We start from the raw sequence: 17068 nt of genomic DNA, 5'->3' as shown, positions 1-17068 counted from the left end.
CTGAACAATTACTTTTCCAGTTCTGTTACTAGTACTCTACTCTGATTGACTAGATCAGATGCAGGAAGATCACTACTTGTGTTGTGATCACTCTTGGCTCCTGTCTTGCCTTCCTCTGCAGAGCAGTTTGTTCTAGCTTCTCTGTGACATAGCTAAAAAAACAAAAACTGTGCTGTTGTATCGCAATTCTATCTCCATTAGAGTCAAAAAATGTTATAAAAAAATTCAGCTGTGAGAATATTTTAGGAAAACGTCTATTTGGATGAATTTCTGTTGAAGAAAAGAGCTGTTGGATATAATTTTTTCTCATATCTAGTTTAATCACACCTTTAAAAAGTTCACAACGATTTTTAGGAAGCTTTGATTTATGGAACCGTAAAAGAAAATGTTCTAACAATAATCTCTTTTCTATAGATCTTTCCTGAAAATCTCCTCAATAAAAACCAATACTTGTATCTGTCAGGTTGCCAGGTATTTTGAGTGGAGTGAGGATGCTAAAGTGCTGATTCCTCACTCCACACATCTTTTACAAGCAGTATTTTCTTACTTTTTCAAAATTAATGAGCCCTGCAGAAAATCTGCTATCATGTTATGTTCTGGCTTTGGGAGAAAAAACGTTGATAATGCACCAATGTTTTAGCTGCTTCTGAGCAGTGCTGCACAGGGCCAAGAACTTTTCAATTCCTTGTACTGTCGGGGCAGAAAGGAAGGCTGAAGGGGCACAAGGAGCCCCTTGCTGGATGTTAGTGCACTGAGGCACTGGATGGTGCATTTCAGCAGCAGTGACAGTGATGTGAAAGACAAGCCACAATCCAGATGGCCATGCACAGCTGTCACACCATGAAATGAAGAGTGTCTCAATCAGCTCATAAATGCAAAATGAATAATGGTGATGGCTATGCTGAAAAACATTGTTTTGTAGCAGAGAATTTTCTCTATTGAATGGTGTTATTGTGCTCTTTGTACCTGTTGTAGTTTCCATGTAAATAGAGGAGACATTACTTTCGTAGATATCTACATATATGAGATACCACATTGAAATATTGCATTAAAAGAATGTTACTGAATCAAAATTATCACCCTTTGGAAGTCATGCCTGGCTTTTCGTTGCCATGGGGAAAGGGATGGAGCTATGATAAACTGACAGCAGGTAGTAAACTGGGTGAAAACTTTTGTACAGTGAAGCAGAGTTATCAGCTTGCAGCTATGAAATGGAGAATAAAAAAGTGTCAGGAATTAGGAGGTTTAAACTCTCCTCTGTTAAGAGGAAATCAGAAGCAAGCTGTTTCTAAGTTAGGCATAAATTATCACAGGAGACTGTGAGCTACATGATCTGCACCTCCAGAAACTGTCTGGCCAAATGCAGAGTAGAATCGACTGTTCTTCAGTTCTCAGCATTCTCTTAACACAGCTATGAAGCTGACAAGCAAACCTAGTGACTGTGTTCACTTTACAGACTGCTTCAGGTTTAGGAAAATAGAAATGCATTGATGTGATATTCAGTCCTTAATTCTATACACATTCAAAGCTAGCATAGAATCTAGACTAAGGAACCTGATCGAACTTGAAAGCTGGCTCTGGAGGAGGGATGATGAGAGACTTCCAGATGTATTTTTTATGAGACAAGAAGCCATTTCTCCTCTTTCACTTGCTCTTCCTAATCCAACACTTTTTGTCTGTTCTTCACCTTCTTCCTGTTTTCACTCTTTTACTACATTCTCCCTCCTAATTTTCCTCCATTTTCTTCTGCAAATGCACAGTTAGTTTTATTGTGTGTACTGATTTGACTGGGATAGAGTTAATTTAAATAATAAACAGTGATTTGCATGGTGTTACGTTTTGGATTTGTGACCAAAACAGTGTTGATAACACACTGATGAACAAAAGTAACCATATCATAGAATAATTTGAGTTGGTAGAGACCCACAAGGATCATCGAGTCCAAATCCTGGCTCCACACAGGACCATCATAAATTCAAGCCTTCTTTCTGAGATCTTTGTCCAAATGTTTCCTGAACTCCAGCAAGCTTGGTTACCACTGTCCTGAGAGGGGACACTGTTCCAGTGGCTGACCATTCTCTCATGATACTTACTCAGTTCACAATTAATTTGCATAAAAATCTTCAAAACTGGCTGTACTATTCCTATCCAGATGCTTTAGTCATTGCTGAACTGTGCTTCCAGAGCGTCAAAGCCTCCATTTCTCATGATGCTCCAGCAGAAGTAGGCTGGGGATGCACAAGAAGATGGGAGGGGACACAACCAGAACATCTGGTTCCAGGTGACCACAGAGGTATTTGATACCACATGATGTCATGCTCAGCCTAAGAGCTGGGTGAAGGAAAAGGCATGTTTCTTACAGCAGCTAGACTCTGTCCCTGCCCCAGCATTATATTAATTCATAAGGGAAAATTTCTTTGCTACCAAGGAATTGCTAACCTATCTCACCTATAATGGAAACTATTCTTCACAGCGTGTGTTTAGACATGAAAGGCTTCTGAAAACAAAATTCTGCACAAAGGGGAAGGATCTTTACAACAACTTCCACTGCTTTTATCAAAATAAATTTACACATGCATCCTTTCATAGTGTTTAGTATTTACAAGCATTTGGAACTGTTGAGTGACTGCAACTTTTGAAATCTTATTTCATTTAGCATAAATGCTGCTGGAGAATTAGTATCACAGTGTTGTGAAACTGTACACATTTTTGTCCTATATTGCATTATTTTACTGTCTAAGACACTCAAAATTTGCAAACATAAGAATTTCATCTTTTGCAAAAGCAGCAGAAGGAGTTGATCCCTTATTTTTATTGAACTTTGTGCTCAATAATAAATCTACACATGAGAACTGCTTACAATATAAACCTGTAATTAACAGCATGGAAATAAAACAACAATAAAACAAATTTACTTTAAAATTTCATAGCATTTTGAGTTCTGTTCCATAGTTTAAAATATCCATAGCTAGCAAATATCAAACACAAAGGCTCCAGGTTGGTGCAAAATAGGAATATTGTCCTTTGGGAGGAGATAAATTCAACTGATACCTGTCTACTCCTGCAAAGGATAACCTTTAATACTTAGGTAGCTGTTGCATTAGGGCTTCTACTGTAATAGCATAATGCCAAGTCCTACACATGTGGCAAGAGGAAGAAAGACCAGGCCCAGAATACAAATAGCAGTTCTTGAACAGGAGACACAGGAATCCTTCTGGGAGACAGCACATGTTCTTGTTAGAGTAAGCCTGGTCAGCAAGAAAATGCTAAGTCTTAGCCTCTATTTAAAAGCATCACTAATAACCATAATTAAGAAAGAAACTCATGAAATGGAAGTAAAATGCCTGAGAGCTAAAGATGGGATTTCTGCAAAGGAGCAACTGTTATCAAAGCAAAAGTAGAAGCTTTTCCAAATTTGGAAAAATTTGGCTGTATAGCTGGGAATTGTGTGATTTAAACAAAATTAAAAAAACCACCCAAACCAAAACAAACAGCAAACAAAACAAAGCCAAAACTGACTCCATTCCATAACGGTGGAAATCCCTCTTCCTCCTAAATATGACACTTTTTAAACAAGTTTTTAGACAAATACAGTTTTGTGCCTGTAAAATCCCATTGTCAAATACTTGCAGGGTCTCATGATTGTTGAAGTTCTGCCTTTTGGTTTCTACACTATTCAAAGCAGGTATTTTAATTAATACTACACTTCATAGACTACAGTTTTAACACGTAAATGTAAACAGTACAAATTTTGCTTCGGTCCTATCAAAATGCATTTCATGTCACTGCTCCGAAAAAAAAATGCCTCCGATTTTTTTCTATGGAAACTACAATTGATACAATGAGAACCATAGTACTATTTGATTGAGTTAATTCTCAGCTACAAAAATTTTCAACATAGTCAGCAGCAATGAACAAGAGCCACACTTGTAAAAATCTGCACCAGCAGAATTGACACACCGTTTTACAGATGCTATGATAGGAAAATGCTGCCTGTGGAGTACATCTTTCACCAGTCTGAAAAGATGGAAATCAGAAGGCACAAAATCTGGATTATTAGGTGGGTGTGGTAGGACAGTCTAAACAAGACAGTCAATGTGTTCCACAGTCTTCAAACTGGTATGGAGCCTCACACTATGATATAGCAAGAGAAAGTTTTTATCCATCTCTGGCCTGACTCTGCAAGTTTGAGCCTTCATCTTAGTCAGCATCGTGATGAAATGGTCAGAATTGGTGGTTTGTCTAGGTTCTGGGAAATCCAAAAGGATCACCACTTTTTTGTCCCCAGTGACGTTACGTTACACGTTACTTTACCCTCTGAGGACTGCATCTCGAATGCTCCTTCCCATGGAGAATTCACATCTCACCACTCCATGGATACCCGTTTTGACTCCAGTTTGTAGTGGTGACACAACATCTTGTCACCAGTAATGATGCATTCCAGGAAACTGTCACCTTTAGTCCGTAATTGGTTCAATAGGTCCTGACAGATTTGCATATGGTGTTCTTTCTTTCCCCATGTTAGTGTTCATGGGACAGCCTGGTGCAAGCTTTGCAGTATTCCAAGTTGCCACCATCATTTCTAATGCATTGAAGCCAATATTCAGCTCCATATACAGTTTCCTGGTCATAATCCACCTATTTGCATGGTTTAGCTGATTGAGACGCGCTTCATTTCGTGGTGTTACAGCTGTGCACTGCCATCTGGAACATGGTTTGTCTTTCATGTTGTTGTTGCCACTGCTGAAACACATCACCCACTGCCTTATTGTACTAATGTCCACAGTTTGGTCTACATAAACATTCAGCAAGTGTCAATGAATGAGTGTAAACAACTGCAATTTTTTCCACATGGAGGAACTAAGTTCCAATTCTTATCTTCATATGCACTTCTGTATCAGTCATAATTTTGTCAAACTGCTCCTCTGTTGTCATCTGTTGCATTGCAATGAAATACAATGGAATCTCTGTGGGAAGGCTGGACCTCTACTGCCTTACCATGAACATTCACCTCTGATGTCGTGGACCAATATAATAAGATAGGAGACATTACTTTTGGAACAGCCCATGTAGAAGCTCACAAAGCCTTGAAAATGATGCTGCAAATGGCTTCACAAAAACAGGATCCAAAGATACTGGACACGTGGATCCATGTGCTCCAGCCATACATCAGTCATTCGTAACCACTCTGCATGTAGTAATGCATGTGCATTATTTCTTTAATGCTGTGTCCTCCACTGTTCATTCTAAAAGGGAATATTTGAAAAATACTTGAAATATTTGAAAAATATTTGAAAAAACAGCTACTAATCCTCAGTGTGGAATGGGCACTAAAACTTCTTAGTGTCTCCACATCCTTCTGGCCCAGGCAGACATAAATTGACAGCATAGCGTGCGTATTACTGAAAATGGAAAATGGGGAGAAGTTTGTGATAAATAAGTAAACAAAGGACTGTTTTTTGGCAAGAAGAAAGCAGTGAGAAAGCTGCAGTACTCATAAGGCATATAAAAACTCCTAAATAAGAAGTGATCTATGAACAAGCCATTTTGTGTGCACTGAAATAGGCAGGGACAAGTTGTTGGAGCACAGTATGCTTCTAAAACAGTCAGTCTTCACTTTCAGACACAGTATTTATCTAGCCTGCTGCCAGTGTGCAGAAATTACTACCCGTAGGTTTACATCTATTCTAAATGGAATAATCTCTCTGAGCAACAAAATATGCCACTTCTCACACCGAAGATGCAGCTCTTGGGTCTAACAAAATTCAAACCATCTATGTTTGGCTGAGAAAACTTGAGTCAAGACTAGGATAGAAAGAACAGCAAGATCAGAGGGAGGAAAATGTTAAGAGTAGTAGTCAGTTGCCTAGGTCAGCTGTCAGTCCTCATACAAAAGGTCAAAGGGAGGCAAGAAAAAGTGCTCATCTGGAACTCTGTGCAAATATGAACTAGACCATACGTAACCCAATTTTGTTTTCCTTTTTCTATGTCATGAATGTTTGGCTTGGCAACTTTGATTTCCTTTAGCTTTTTTTAGCACTATGTAAATACAAATGGTTCAAGTCCATTCATTGTAGTCTTACCATCATACTTTTAATGGATTAGATATATTAAAAAGAAGAATGTAAGTTATGTATTTATTTAGCAGCCTTCCCTACTCCTTTTCCACAATTCTAAGCTGTCTCTTGATCCATTTTTTTCCACACTACTCATTTTTGTGTTACTACCATTGTCCTAGGCTATTTTTGAAAAACAGCTGAGAGCAGCCGTGTGTATTCTAATGGCCAAAACCACAAATTCCACAAAGGGAGCATCTTGAGGTGCTTGCCTGTTAATACCACAAACACGACTGTGCAGAACTGTGCCAGAACTTCTCTGTAAAATACATTTTCCCAGGGATTTACTTTGTATTGCTGGAGTGAGGTGAAGGGGGAATCCTCTGCTATCAGTCAATCATTTGATTTGCCATGTGGAGAAGGACTTGGGGGTCCTGGTAGACGAGAAGCTGGACATGAGCCAGCAGTGTGCGCTTGCAGCCCGGAAGGCCAACTGTGTGCTGGGCTGCATGAAAAAAGGGGTGGCCAGCAGGGAGAGGGAGGTGATTGTCCCCCTCTGCTCGGCTCTTGTGAGGCCCCATCTGCAGCACTGCGTCCAGGCCTGGGGCCCCCAATACAAGAATATACACAGTCATTGAGGGATCCTGTTGGACCTGGGGAAAGACTTTCTTGTCTTTTCTGTTTAGCTTGTAAGCCTCATTCCCAAGTCTGGAGAAAACTGTAGAAGAAAGTAGCCAATTTCAGACACCTCGTTTTAATAAGAAGCAAAATGCTTTTTGTGTAAAATAGTAATCTATTGAGGGTTTTCCCCTTTTCTGAGAACAAGCTGTATTTACATAGATGTTATGCAGTAGAATAGTTAAAAAACCTCTGATGACCATGAGCTATTAAAACAACCTAAATTCAGCCCAGAAACTAAAGAAAACTCAAGACTGACCAAGGAAGGACACTGTTCCAGAAAAGAATAAACTAGCTTCTGATTTGTGAGGCCAACTTATAGAAAATATGTTACACATTTAACTCATTTTGCTAAGAGAAGTAGTTAACTTTTCTAAAGTCTCTTTGAAGGACTTGATCAAATAAGCTCCCAGTTCATCATTTGTCTCCTGAACAGCTGCATCATAACTGCCAAAGAGTGGAGTTGAAGCTTTCACATCCTCCCGATTTGCTTGGAGTAAAATGAATTTAAGCTCCTCTGCTATCCTATCATATTTTTGATGATCAAATCTGCAGAGACTGGCATCATCAATTGGGTAGGTGATGTCAATAGGGTAGCAGTCCTTTGGAACTGGAAACTCCACATTTTTCAGCACTGGCAACTCACAGAGAAATGTGAAAAGGTGTTTAAGTGCTTGGGATGACAATGGATTTCCAAGAAACTTGAACTCCTGCAGTTTCTGACAAGGGCTTAATGCTACAATCAGCATGTTGACATGAGTGTCTTGGACGTTACAGTCCTCCAAGATAAGACTCCTAAGCACTGGAGAGGAATGGTTAAGAAGCTTAAAGAATGCTGATGGATAAAGTTCAGGAATATTGTGCCCACTCAGGTCCAGTGCTTCCAAGTGATAAGAATGGATACTATTGGCTAAATAGATCATATCAGCATGGTTCAGTGAGCAGTTAGAAACATCCAGCATCTTCAGCGGAGTTTTTAATGGGCTGTAGAATTAAAAAGAAAAGGTTTTATGCCATGAAACATTGAAAAACACAAAATTTCACACTTCTATCCGTATTATGAGTGCAGTCACCTGCCATAATCATTATTTTTCTTAATCTCCTTTTAGACATGAAGCATATGCCAACAATGAGAAATATATTTTGCTTCCCAAGCCCTTCATAGCTCCAAAAGTTTTGGTTTAAAGGGAATTAATATTGTAACATTTATATGTTGTCAGGTTATTTGCTGAGTTAATAACAGATCATTACTACAATAAAAACATTGGTGACTTTTTTCACGGAGCTGTTATCATTCATGAGATTTCAATCATGTCTGTTAAGGAAGGATTCATTCCAAGAGGAAAGCCAATCAGTATTCTAACATATCAGTATTTATTTCTAGTTTTGTTTTTATTTTATGTTTTTAAATGCCCAAGAGTTTTACATGTAATTTTGTTCTGAAGTTTCAGACATTCTGATGAAGAAGATGGCTGGAAAAAGAATACTTGAGATTATGTGCAAATGTTTTAGTTGAATATGAAATAATCTTAACTGATGAAAATAAATGTAGATGTAGAGAACCTCAACAAGAATTCTTCCACGCATCTCAACTGGATAAAGATCCAAAAGCAATGCATCCTATTTATTTCCATGGAAATTACAACAGTTACAAAGAGCACAATAATGAGCAAATTCTCAGCTCCAAAAAATTATTTTTTCAACATAGTCGCCATTATTTTCACAAATAATGAGCAACAGTCTGCATGCTGTGACCTAAAAATCTGCTTGGAAGTCTGGAAAATGGCTTCTTTTTCACATTGTTGTTGCCACTACTGAAACATACCACCACCTTCCTGTGCTAATATCCACTGTTTGATCTCTTAACAACATTTAAATGAAGTGCCTTCTTTGTACAGGAGGAATTTTAGACCAAGGTGATTTGTTTCAAAATTTTTGTCTATTTTTTCCAATGCTCTGGAAAGCGCATAGTCAACTTGATTTTCAGTTCAAATATGAACACAGATCACTGGTGGCTTATTATATTTTTAAGAACTGCCATTCCTTTATGGAAATAATTATGAATGTTCATAGCTTAGCTTAATTTGCAGTAGCGAAAGGCATCGGATCTCTCCTACCCTGAGACTGGAAAACACAATGAACAATTGAAATCAGTCTCAAATCAGTTTAATATCCCTCTAGCTATCTAAAAATAAATTATCTGTGAAATCTGTATTTACTGTCCAATTTTTAGAGGAAAAACATTCACTAGAAATCCTGAAAAAAACACTGACTATGACTTAGATCTTGTATCAAAGGCCAGCCCAAGCTGATGGAGATATAAGCTCAAGATTGCAACATACCTAGGTGTATCTCTATCTTGTGTTAGGAGCCAAAAGCATATTCAAATCGTACTTATCAGATGGGCTCTGGAAGACTCTTCTGATTACATTTGACAACATATTGACTTCTCCCCAACAAACACTCCTTCCTAGTTTTCTGCTTCCCACACTCACACACCACCTGAGATGAGACATTCTCACTTCACTTATTCTATAACGTTCTCATATTACTGATGGCACTCGTTGCTGTTCTTTACATTTTGAACTGACAGTAAGATAAGCAAGTTACCTGAGCAGCTTCCGTATTCTTCCTGTGAGTATAGAAAATGCCAGACTGAGCTCAGTCAGTTGCGTCATTTCCCCCATCTTTTCTCCAATGCTAGTAAGCATCAGTTCATCTGCAGCTGTGAGCCTCCGCACATTAAATGTTCGAGCTGGCAAGGTCAAGGACATCAGTAGAGGGAAGTGAATACTGTTGAAGAGTATTTCCAAGTGTTCCATTTCCAAGCGAACGTTGTGAACCACTTCCAGTTTGCGCAACAAAGAGGGATCGGTGAGCTTTATGATATAGAAGAATTTCTGCAAAGCCAGGTTGTCAGCTCTAAATGCCACACAGCAGATCTTCAGTGGACAATAACGTTTCTGCAGCAGGGCCTGCACTACCAGCTCATAGTTGCGTTCTGTAACAAACAAGTCTATTAGCACATCAATACTGATTTCAAAGGCACGTGGCTTGCACTGCTTTTGTTGCAGGTGGACCAGCACTTCTAAACAAAGCTTTGAAAGCAGCTTTGTCCTGGCCCACCTCCCCATTGTCTTCTTACATTCACAAAGCTGAACTTCAACATCTTTTATACCTGTCAGGTCCACCACTTTCAACCTTTTCACACAAGGAGAAGGATGATTCAGCACATAATCTCTCAGCCCTGTCAGACAGCTCTCCAAGCACACTGAGCATCTTCTATGGCTCAGATCTTCCTGGTAGTCCACAGTAGTTCCCAGAAGTTTTCCTATATTAAAGTCAGGAAGTGGCCAGGTCTCAACCAAGTCATGAATCACTTCCCTTTGCTCCAGTAAATAGCTGGCTTTAAAAAGAAGAGGAAAAAGATTATGGGCAACACTGCCAAGATTCTTCCTTGCAAACTCAGCATGTGACACGAACGCTTCAGCACTAAGGAACTGGAGAGACTTCATTGTTTCTTCTTGCTGTTGTGGAGGGTGACTTCTGGGTTTAATTAAAGATCCTAGTTGCTTATCACTTTCTATTTTTAACTACAGCTGCTGTTTGCTACTGAGGGAAGCCTTGTTGGGAATGTAGAATGAAGAATCACATGCTGATCCTCTGCGTTCTATTTTGGAGCTCTTACTCCGAGTCTGCAGCAGATAGCTTCTATGAGACCTTTATTTTGAGAGCATTAATTCATTTAAATGCTCATATTTATAACAAAACTAGCAACTAAGCATAAATGAGCCATAATGTTAAGATCAGAACAATATATATATATATATATGTATAAGAAAATTTCTGTATCTTTCCTATGCCATGCAAAATGCATTTGGGGTTCCAACTTATACAAAGTGATCTTTATTCCACTATTCATGAAATATGCTACACTAAGATGAATAAAAACAAAGTATTTCCTGGGGATATACATGCTGATTTCAAGAGAGATGTCTCAGCACTGTACTTCACCTCAAAACTATAGCTGCAAGGAAAAACTGAGGGGCTACAGTCACTGAGCTACTAAATAACCCTCTTTTTTTTGCCTGTCCTGTTCAGTAAGGAATAGTCAAATAGAGTGATTCCAGGCAAAAAGAAGAGAGATATTAGAAGAACCCAGACTTTTCGTGACCAGAACACTTACCTGTGGTGAGAGATATAGGCTTAAGTACAAAACGAGGTGAACAAGACAGAGCACAAATTTAAAACATTCTCAATTTCTAGGCAAGTATGCTGTTGCTACTGCTTTGAGCAACAGATGGTCTTTTCTTTCCTACTATACGAGAAATCATGGTTTCATTATGATACAGAAAGGGACAATAGTTGAAGTCTGTTACCTGTCGATAATAGCAGAGATGAAGCTTCTTACTTTCAACCTGGCAGTTGAATGACATTCAGTCTTTTATGCTGCTTTTTTTGGGCAACCAGTGAGAAAGGGAATGAGCATAGCTTGGGGTTACTTCAAACATTTCAGTATACACTTCATATATATGTATATTTGCTTTACATTTGATGTTTTGTGCTGTGTTTTATTCCCTTGTGTGTGTGTGTGTGTGTGTGATTTCAAAATCCACTGGGATATCCTGAAAATTGTGCACAAAAAATCCTGTAAATAACTTTATTTTTTCCTCTGTCACTTAGAAAAATTCTTGAATACAATAAAATTGAAAAGTTTGCAGATGCTTACACTCCCAACTCACATCCACCATCCCTTCTCTTCCCTAACTCACTGTCTTCTTTACCTTCCACCCTCTACAAACAATCTCTGCCTCTTCTCTTCCACATTTTCCATCTCTCCAATGTTACCTGTACAAACCAACTGAGATAATAAGCCTGGCTGGTGGAACTGTCTCTGTCTTGAGCTGACTGTGTTCAAATCCAGATTATTGACCTGAGCTCCATGCTATGCCTCACCTTGCTGTTTGAAATGGCCAATGTGAAAGACTGAACTTCAACTGAGAAATGCATTAGGAACTTACAGCACCAGTAAGGTGATAATAACAAATGTAACACAGTTTATATTCTGTTTCTTTAAAAAACAAAACAAAACAAACAAACAAACAAACAAAACCCCTCAAACTCTCCCCAGCAGACAAGCAATAGTGTTTTCATATTTTAAAACTGCAACAGGTATTTCATGTTTTACATCTATATATATTGCACTGATACACCAGCTTATCTTGGAACTTTTGGACCATTAGAAAAAGCTAGGTAAGCAGATTTAAAGTGTGGATTTATGTAAATAACTGTTCAAATGTTGAAATACAGTAAAACTGTACTTATAAATAATGCAAGCAATTTGTGCATTTTTCTTGTTAGACATGAACCAGGTACATATTTCTGTTTTAATAATTTACAAAACTGCACAAAATACAGTAACATCGACACCACTCCAGCGGTGTTAAAAATATGCAGCACTGGTCAGAAATCCACGCTAAAGTATCCCCACAAAATTAATGGCTCTTTCAGCAGCTTTTCATGTGGAGCATCTGTGTGAGCAGCGTCACATCTGTGGGAGCAGGAGAGATGTCACTTCCTTTGCTAACGAGTTTTCTGAAATTAGAGAAAATGATGGGCTGCTGCTTCTGAGGGATCACAGCAACTTCAGGCAGTGCCACAGAGTGCCAGCAGTGGGGTGATGAGCAGCAGAAAGGGGTGTCCATCCATACACAGTGCACACGGTAGGAACTTTCAGGCTGCGGTCTGACGGAAAGTCTACGTGGAGTCAAATTTCAGAGTTGGAGCCCTGAATTGCAGTGAGTCACACAGAGAGCCTGAGAGCTGCCTTTGTTCCACTCGTGCCTGAACGTTGGAGGAGACACAGCAGGCTCCAGTTTTCACTAACTTATTTTCAGAAGTATAAAATTCATGTTCGCTGAGCATTTCCCCACTTGAGATCTTTCAACTGACTTTCAAAAAATGCTGTCATGGTAAGAATTCTCTCTTCTACGTTATTTTTTTAACCCTCATGCTTCTGTATTACGTTTTTTGTCTCATTCTTTTCCTATCCTTTTTTTTTCAATTTTTTTTTTTTTCTGCACACCTGCTTCAGTCGTGCCTGGTGGAGCTGGGACGTGCTACTACTGCTCTTAGGCTTGTCGATCCGTGCTTGTTCAGCAGCTCAGGTCGTAGAAGGTAAAACTTCTCCAAATCACATCTATAAATTGAGAGTAAGAGTTAATTTTAAGATAAGCTTTCTCAATATAGGAAGAGACTCTGAATTGAAGTTCTTCATTTTCTCTGCTGCTTATTGTTCTTAATTTCATATAGGGAAGCTGTTGTAAGTTACGGCACATACGAGAAAAAGAGGTGATCCAAGAAAACTAGCATGGCTTCAGCAAGGGCAGATCTTGCCTGACCAATCTGATGGCCTTCTGTGATGGAGTGATGGCATCAGTGGACAAGGGAAGGGTGACGGATGTCATCTTCCTGGATTTCTGCAGGGTCTTTGACATGGTCGCTCACCACATCCTTCTCTCTAAATTGATGAGGTGTAGATTTGAAGGATGGACAGTTTGACAGCTTAGGAACTGGCTGGCTGGATGCAGCCAAAGGGCTGTGATCAGTGGTTCTGTGTCAGGGTGGAGGCCGGTCACAAGCGGTGTCCCTCAGGGGTCGGTCTTGGGATCAGTGCTCTTCAACATCTTCATCAACGACAGATGATGGCATTGAGTGCACCCTCAGCAAGTTTGCAGATGACACCAAGCTGAACGGTGCAGTCGATGCATTGGAAGGAAGTGAAGCCATCCAGAGGGACCTGGACAGGCTGGAGAAGTGGGCCCATGTGAACCCGATGAGGTTCAACAAGGCCAAGTGCAGGGTGCTGCACTTGGGTTGGGGTGATCCCAGGTATTTATACAGACTGGGGAAAGATCTCCTTCAGAGCAGCCCTGCGGAGAAGGACTTGGGGGTCCGGTGGACGAGAAGCTGGACATGAGCCAGCAGTGTGCGCTTACAGCCCGGAAGGCCAACTGTGTGCTGGGCTGCATGAAAAAAGGGGTGGCCAGCAGGGAGAGGGAGGTGATTGTCCCCCTCTGCTCGGCTCTTGTGAGGCCCCATCTGCAGCACTGCGTCCAGGCCTGGGGCCCCCAGCACAGGAAGGACGTGGAGCTCTTGGAGCGGGTCCAGAGGAGGGCACTGAGATGGTCAGAGGGCTGGAGCAGCTCTCCTGTGAGGAAAGGCTGAGGGAACTGGGCTTGTTTAGCTTGGAGAAGAGAAGGCTGCGGGGAGACCTCATTGTGGCCTTCCAGTACTTGAAGGGAGCGTATAAACAGAAGGGGGAACGGCTGTTTACGAGGGTGGATAGTGATAGGACAAGGATAGTAGTTATGACAGTATATTTTCATATATATATACATAAGTGAGGCACAAAGAATTGCTCACCACCCACCTACTGATGTCCAGCTATCCTCCCAAGAAAGTAGAAGAGAGCCAGCTGAATTCCTACTTCCTTCAAAACTCTCCTTCCACATGTCTTCATACGGTATAGAATATACCTTTGGTCAGTTTAAGTCAGCTGTCCTAATTCTGTTTCTTCCCAGCTCCTCAGGTCTTTCTATGAGAGCAGTCTTGGCTCTGTACAGCAACTGTAGGCATGTGCATTCTACCAACATTGTTTTCCTCCTAGAACCAAAACAGAGCATCATACCTGACACTCTGAAGAAAACAATCGTGTCCCAGCTAAATCTAAGACAATATCCACCCTTTATTCCATGCCATTTGCATGTGCTCTGCTCCCACAGTTTCTACACATCCTAACTAATTACCATCACCTATCTTGCTTTTTGAAATACATATACACACATATTATTCCTGTAGTCTATGGGCCAGCCGTGTACATGGTCAATGGTATTCATTCACTTTCTAACTTTGAGATCCATCTGTCATACAAGACCGTAAATTCATTGATGAAATACAATATTATGAAGTAATTATCATCTTACAATTTAAATCACTGGCTGTTCTCACCCAACATCAAATCACTTTGAGGTACACAACGGAGATCCCCATCCTTCCACATTAACCGCCATATGCATTAACCACCCAGGTTCTTGAAAGTTTCAAAGTCCCAGCACTCATTACTCTCAGTATAGTTTTTAACAGTCCATTGTATTTTTCAATTTTTCTAGAGGCTGGTGCATGATAGCAGATGTGACATACCCACTCAGTGCCACGCTCTTTGGCCCAGGTGGATGAGAGGCTTTTTTTTCAGATATTAGTACCTTTTTCTAACTCAGTTCTTTCTAGGATGCCATGTCGCCACAAGACTTGCTTATCAAGACCCAGGACAGTATTTTGGGTGGTGGCATGGGGCACAGGATATGCTTCTAGCCATCTGGTGGTTGATTCTACCATTATAAGCACATAGCATTTGCCATGGTAAGCTTATGGAATTGTGATATAATCTACCTACCACGCCTCCCATAATTCATATTTTAGCCATCATCTTCCATGCTAAAGCAATTTTATCTGCTTATCTTTTTTAATTACGGCACAAGTTTCACTTTTTTTTTTTGCTCTCTTGTGTAACTAACTACACGTGTGCCAGTAGACAAGATATTTTTCACTTGCATATAAATGCTATTTCAGTGGCACAGGAGATCCTTTTTGAATGGCACAAGTAGCTCTACAGACAGAAATGCCTTGTTTTAAGTTGGGATTTTCACGAGGAGTTGGTGCTTTAGAAATATGGAAGAGATTTCAAGGATATGTCTCTTCCCTCTGGCCCATACTGTCAGCATCACAACTGAATCTTTTCAATTACTTCAGTCACAATACAAACTTGCTTTGTCATCTCCCAGCAAGGTACAGATTTGTTTCAAAAGAAAACACCATGATGACTTTTCGCATTACAACTTTGTCTATGTTCAAGGTATTACTTTCCACTGATCAGCTGATCTGAATTTTGTAGAAATCATCATCTTCATCCAAGCAAAGCTAATACTCAAGTGTTGGACTTATCCCTAAGTAGTGTTTATTTCAGAATTTGTACTAAAACTGTTACTGAGAGGTAGCAATACATCTTGAATTCTACACAAAAGATCTACTGAAAGTGATGCATGAATGCCAACAAACCTCATTTCTAAACCTCAAAAATGCTGTGGTGTTGTTATTAAGGTAAATAACAGAGTTTATTTGGCCCAGGTTCATATGCAGCCAAATGAGTGCAATCTTTTCTGAAATCTCTTTCATGAATAAGAAACGTAAGCAATTTATTGTGAGGACAAAGTCTGGCAGGATGTGTCACAATCAGATGTGCAGGGCCATTGAAAAGCTGCAAGGCTGGCAACTCAGATGGCATCAGCGGTTTCAGAAAACGACCAAAAAAATGCCAAGCATTTGCCATCATGTGTACACGCTGTCAGTTGGAGGAGACCTGGAGAATGCCAAGTTCAGCAAAGGTATGAAGAAGTATCCCATATGATTACCACTTGGAAGAAACTACTTGGATAGAAGGAAGAAAATAAAAAAGCCACATCATTATCATATCTATTCAACATCTCTTTGAATATATGATTTCATTTCAGCTTCAAGTTTATTGTTTTCTCCCCAAAACATTTGGTCTTGTTGTGAACTGAGACTCTTTAACTTTGACCTAGAAGGATAGTAAAGGAAAACACTAAAATAAAATGGAAACTAGTATGATTTAACTACAGTGTCTTTAATGAATCTTCTAGCACCTATCTTCATCCTTCCTTTATATATATATTTAATATTAGGTCAATGGTCACCTTTACTATTAAGTGGGCATTGTAACACTGATCACCAAAAGGTATATAGCTACTGCTTTAGTTTCAATCAACAGGAATAAAAATTTGTTTGCATCTGCAGATCAGAAAAAGACCTGCACAGTAGGCAGCTAAAGCAATGATGACATCTAGTGGTGAAAATAGACGGGATCGTTTTTAAGATGTGGCAAGTCAAAATTTTTAGTTTTAGTTTTAGTTTTTTAGACTTTCAGTTTAAAACAGGACAGACGATTACAAAATTAGTTGGCTAGATTCGACTAAAACTTTACGAAGTTTTATAAGTAAGTACAAAAGTTTTATATCATCTTTAAAATAACAATTAATTAAAAATAAAATCTAGAGGATAATGTGCCTAGAGAATGAGGATCATTAAATCCTATTTGGTGTATACTTATTTATGATTAGATATGATGCTGACAGTGTGAGACAAGGAATAAAAAATGAATATTACCATTGGCTAACCTAATGGAAATATTAGTCCAACAGGTTTCAGCACCTTAAATCTCTTGGAAGTATTCTTATTTTCCTAAATGAAATACATAA

At 39.4% G+C, this 17068-nt stretch overlaps 1 protein-coding gene across 2 annotated transcripts; it reads right to left on the bottom strand.

The window, feature by feature from the left end:
• Positions 1-6296: 6296 nt before the first annotated feature.
• On the bottom strand, positions 6297-10329 carry LRRC14B (leucine rich repeat containing 14B). Of its 2 annotated transcripts, XM_090138315.1 has the most exons (3): positions 9913-10329; positions 9345-9735; positions 6297-7718 (listed from the first exon to the last, which is right to left on the bottom strand). In XM_090138315.1, the coding sequence occupies exons 1-3, from the start codon at positions 10247-10249 to the stop codon at positions 7073-7075; spliced, it is 1374 nt and encodes a 457-aa protein (XP_089994441.1). In that variant the 5' UTR covers positions 10250-10329; the 3' UTR covers positions 6297-7072. The 2 variants fall into 2 exon arrangements, with proteins under 2 accessions (XP_089994441.1, XP_031464180.1); XM_031608320.2 differs by having other exon boundaries at positions 9345-10329.
• Between the last annotated feature and the right edge of the window lie 6739 nt (positions 10330-17068).

This window comes from Phasianus colchicus, chromosome 3 (genome assembly GCF_987193195.1).
Source record: "Phasianus colchicus chromosome 3, bPhaCol1.hap1.1, whole genome shotgun sequence".
Classification (NCBI taxonomy): Eukaryota; Metazoa; Chordata; class Aves; order Galliformes; family Phasianidae; genus Phasianus; species Phasianus colchicus.
Note: the sequence above shows the minus strand (reverse complement) of the source record. Positions and strands in the feature narration are given on the sequence as shown.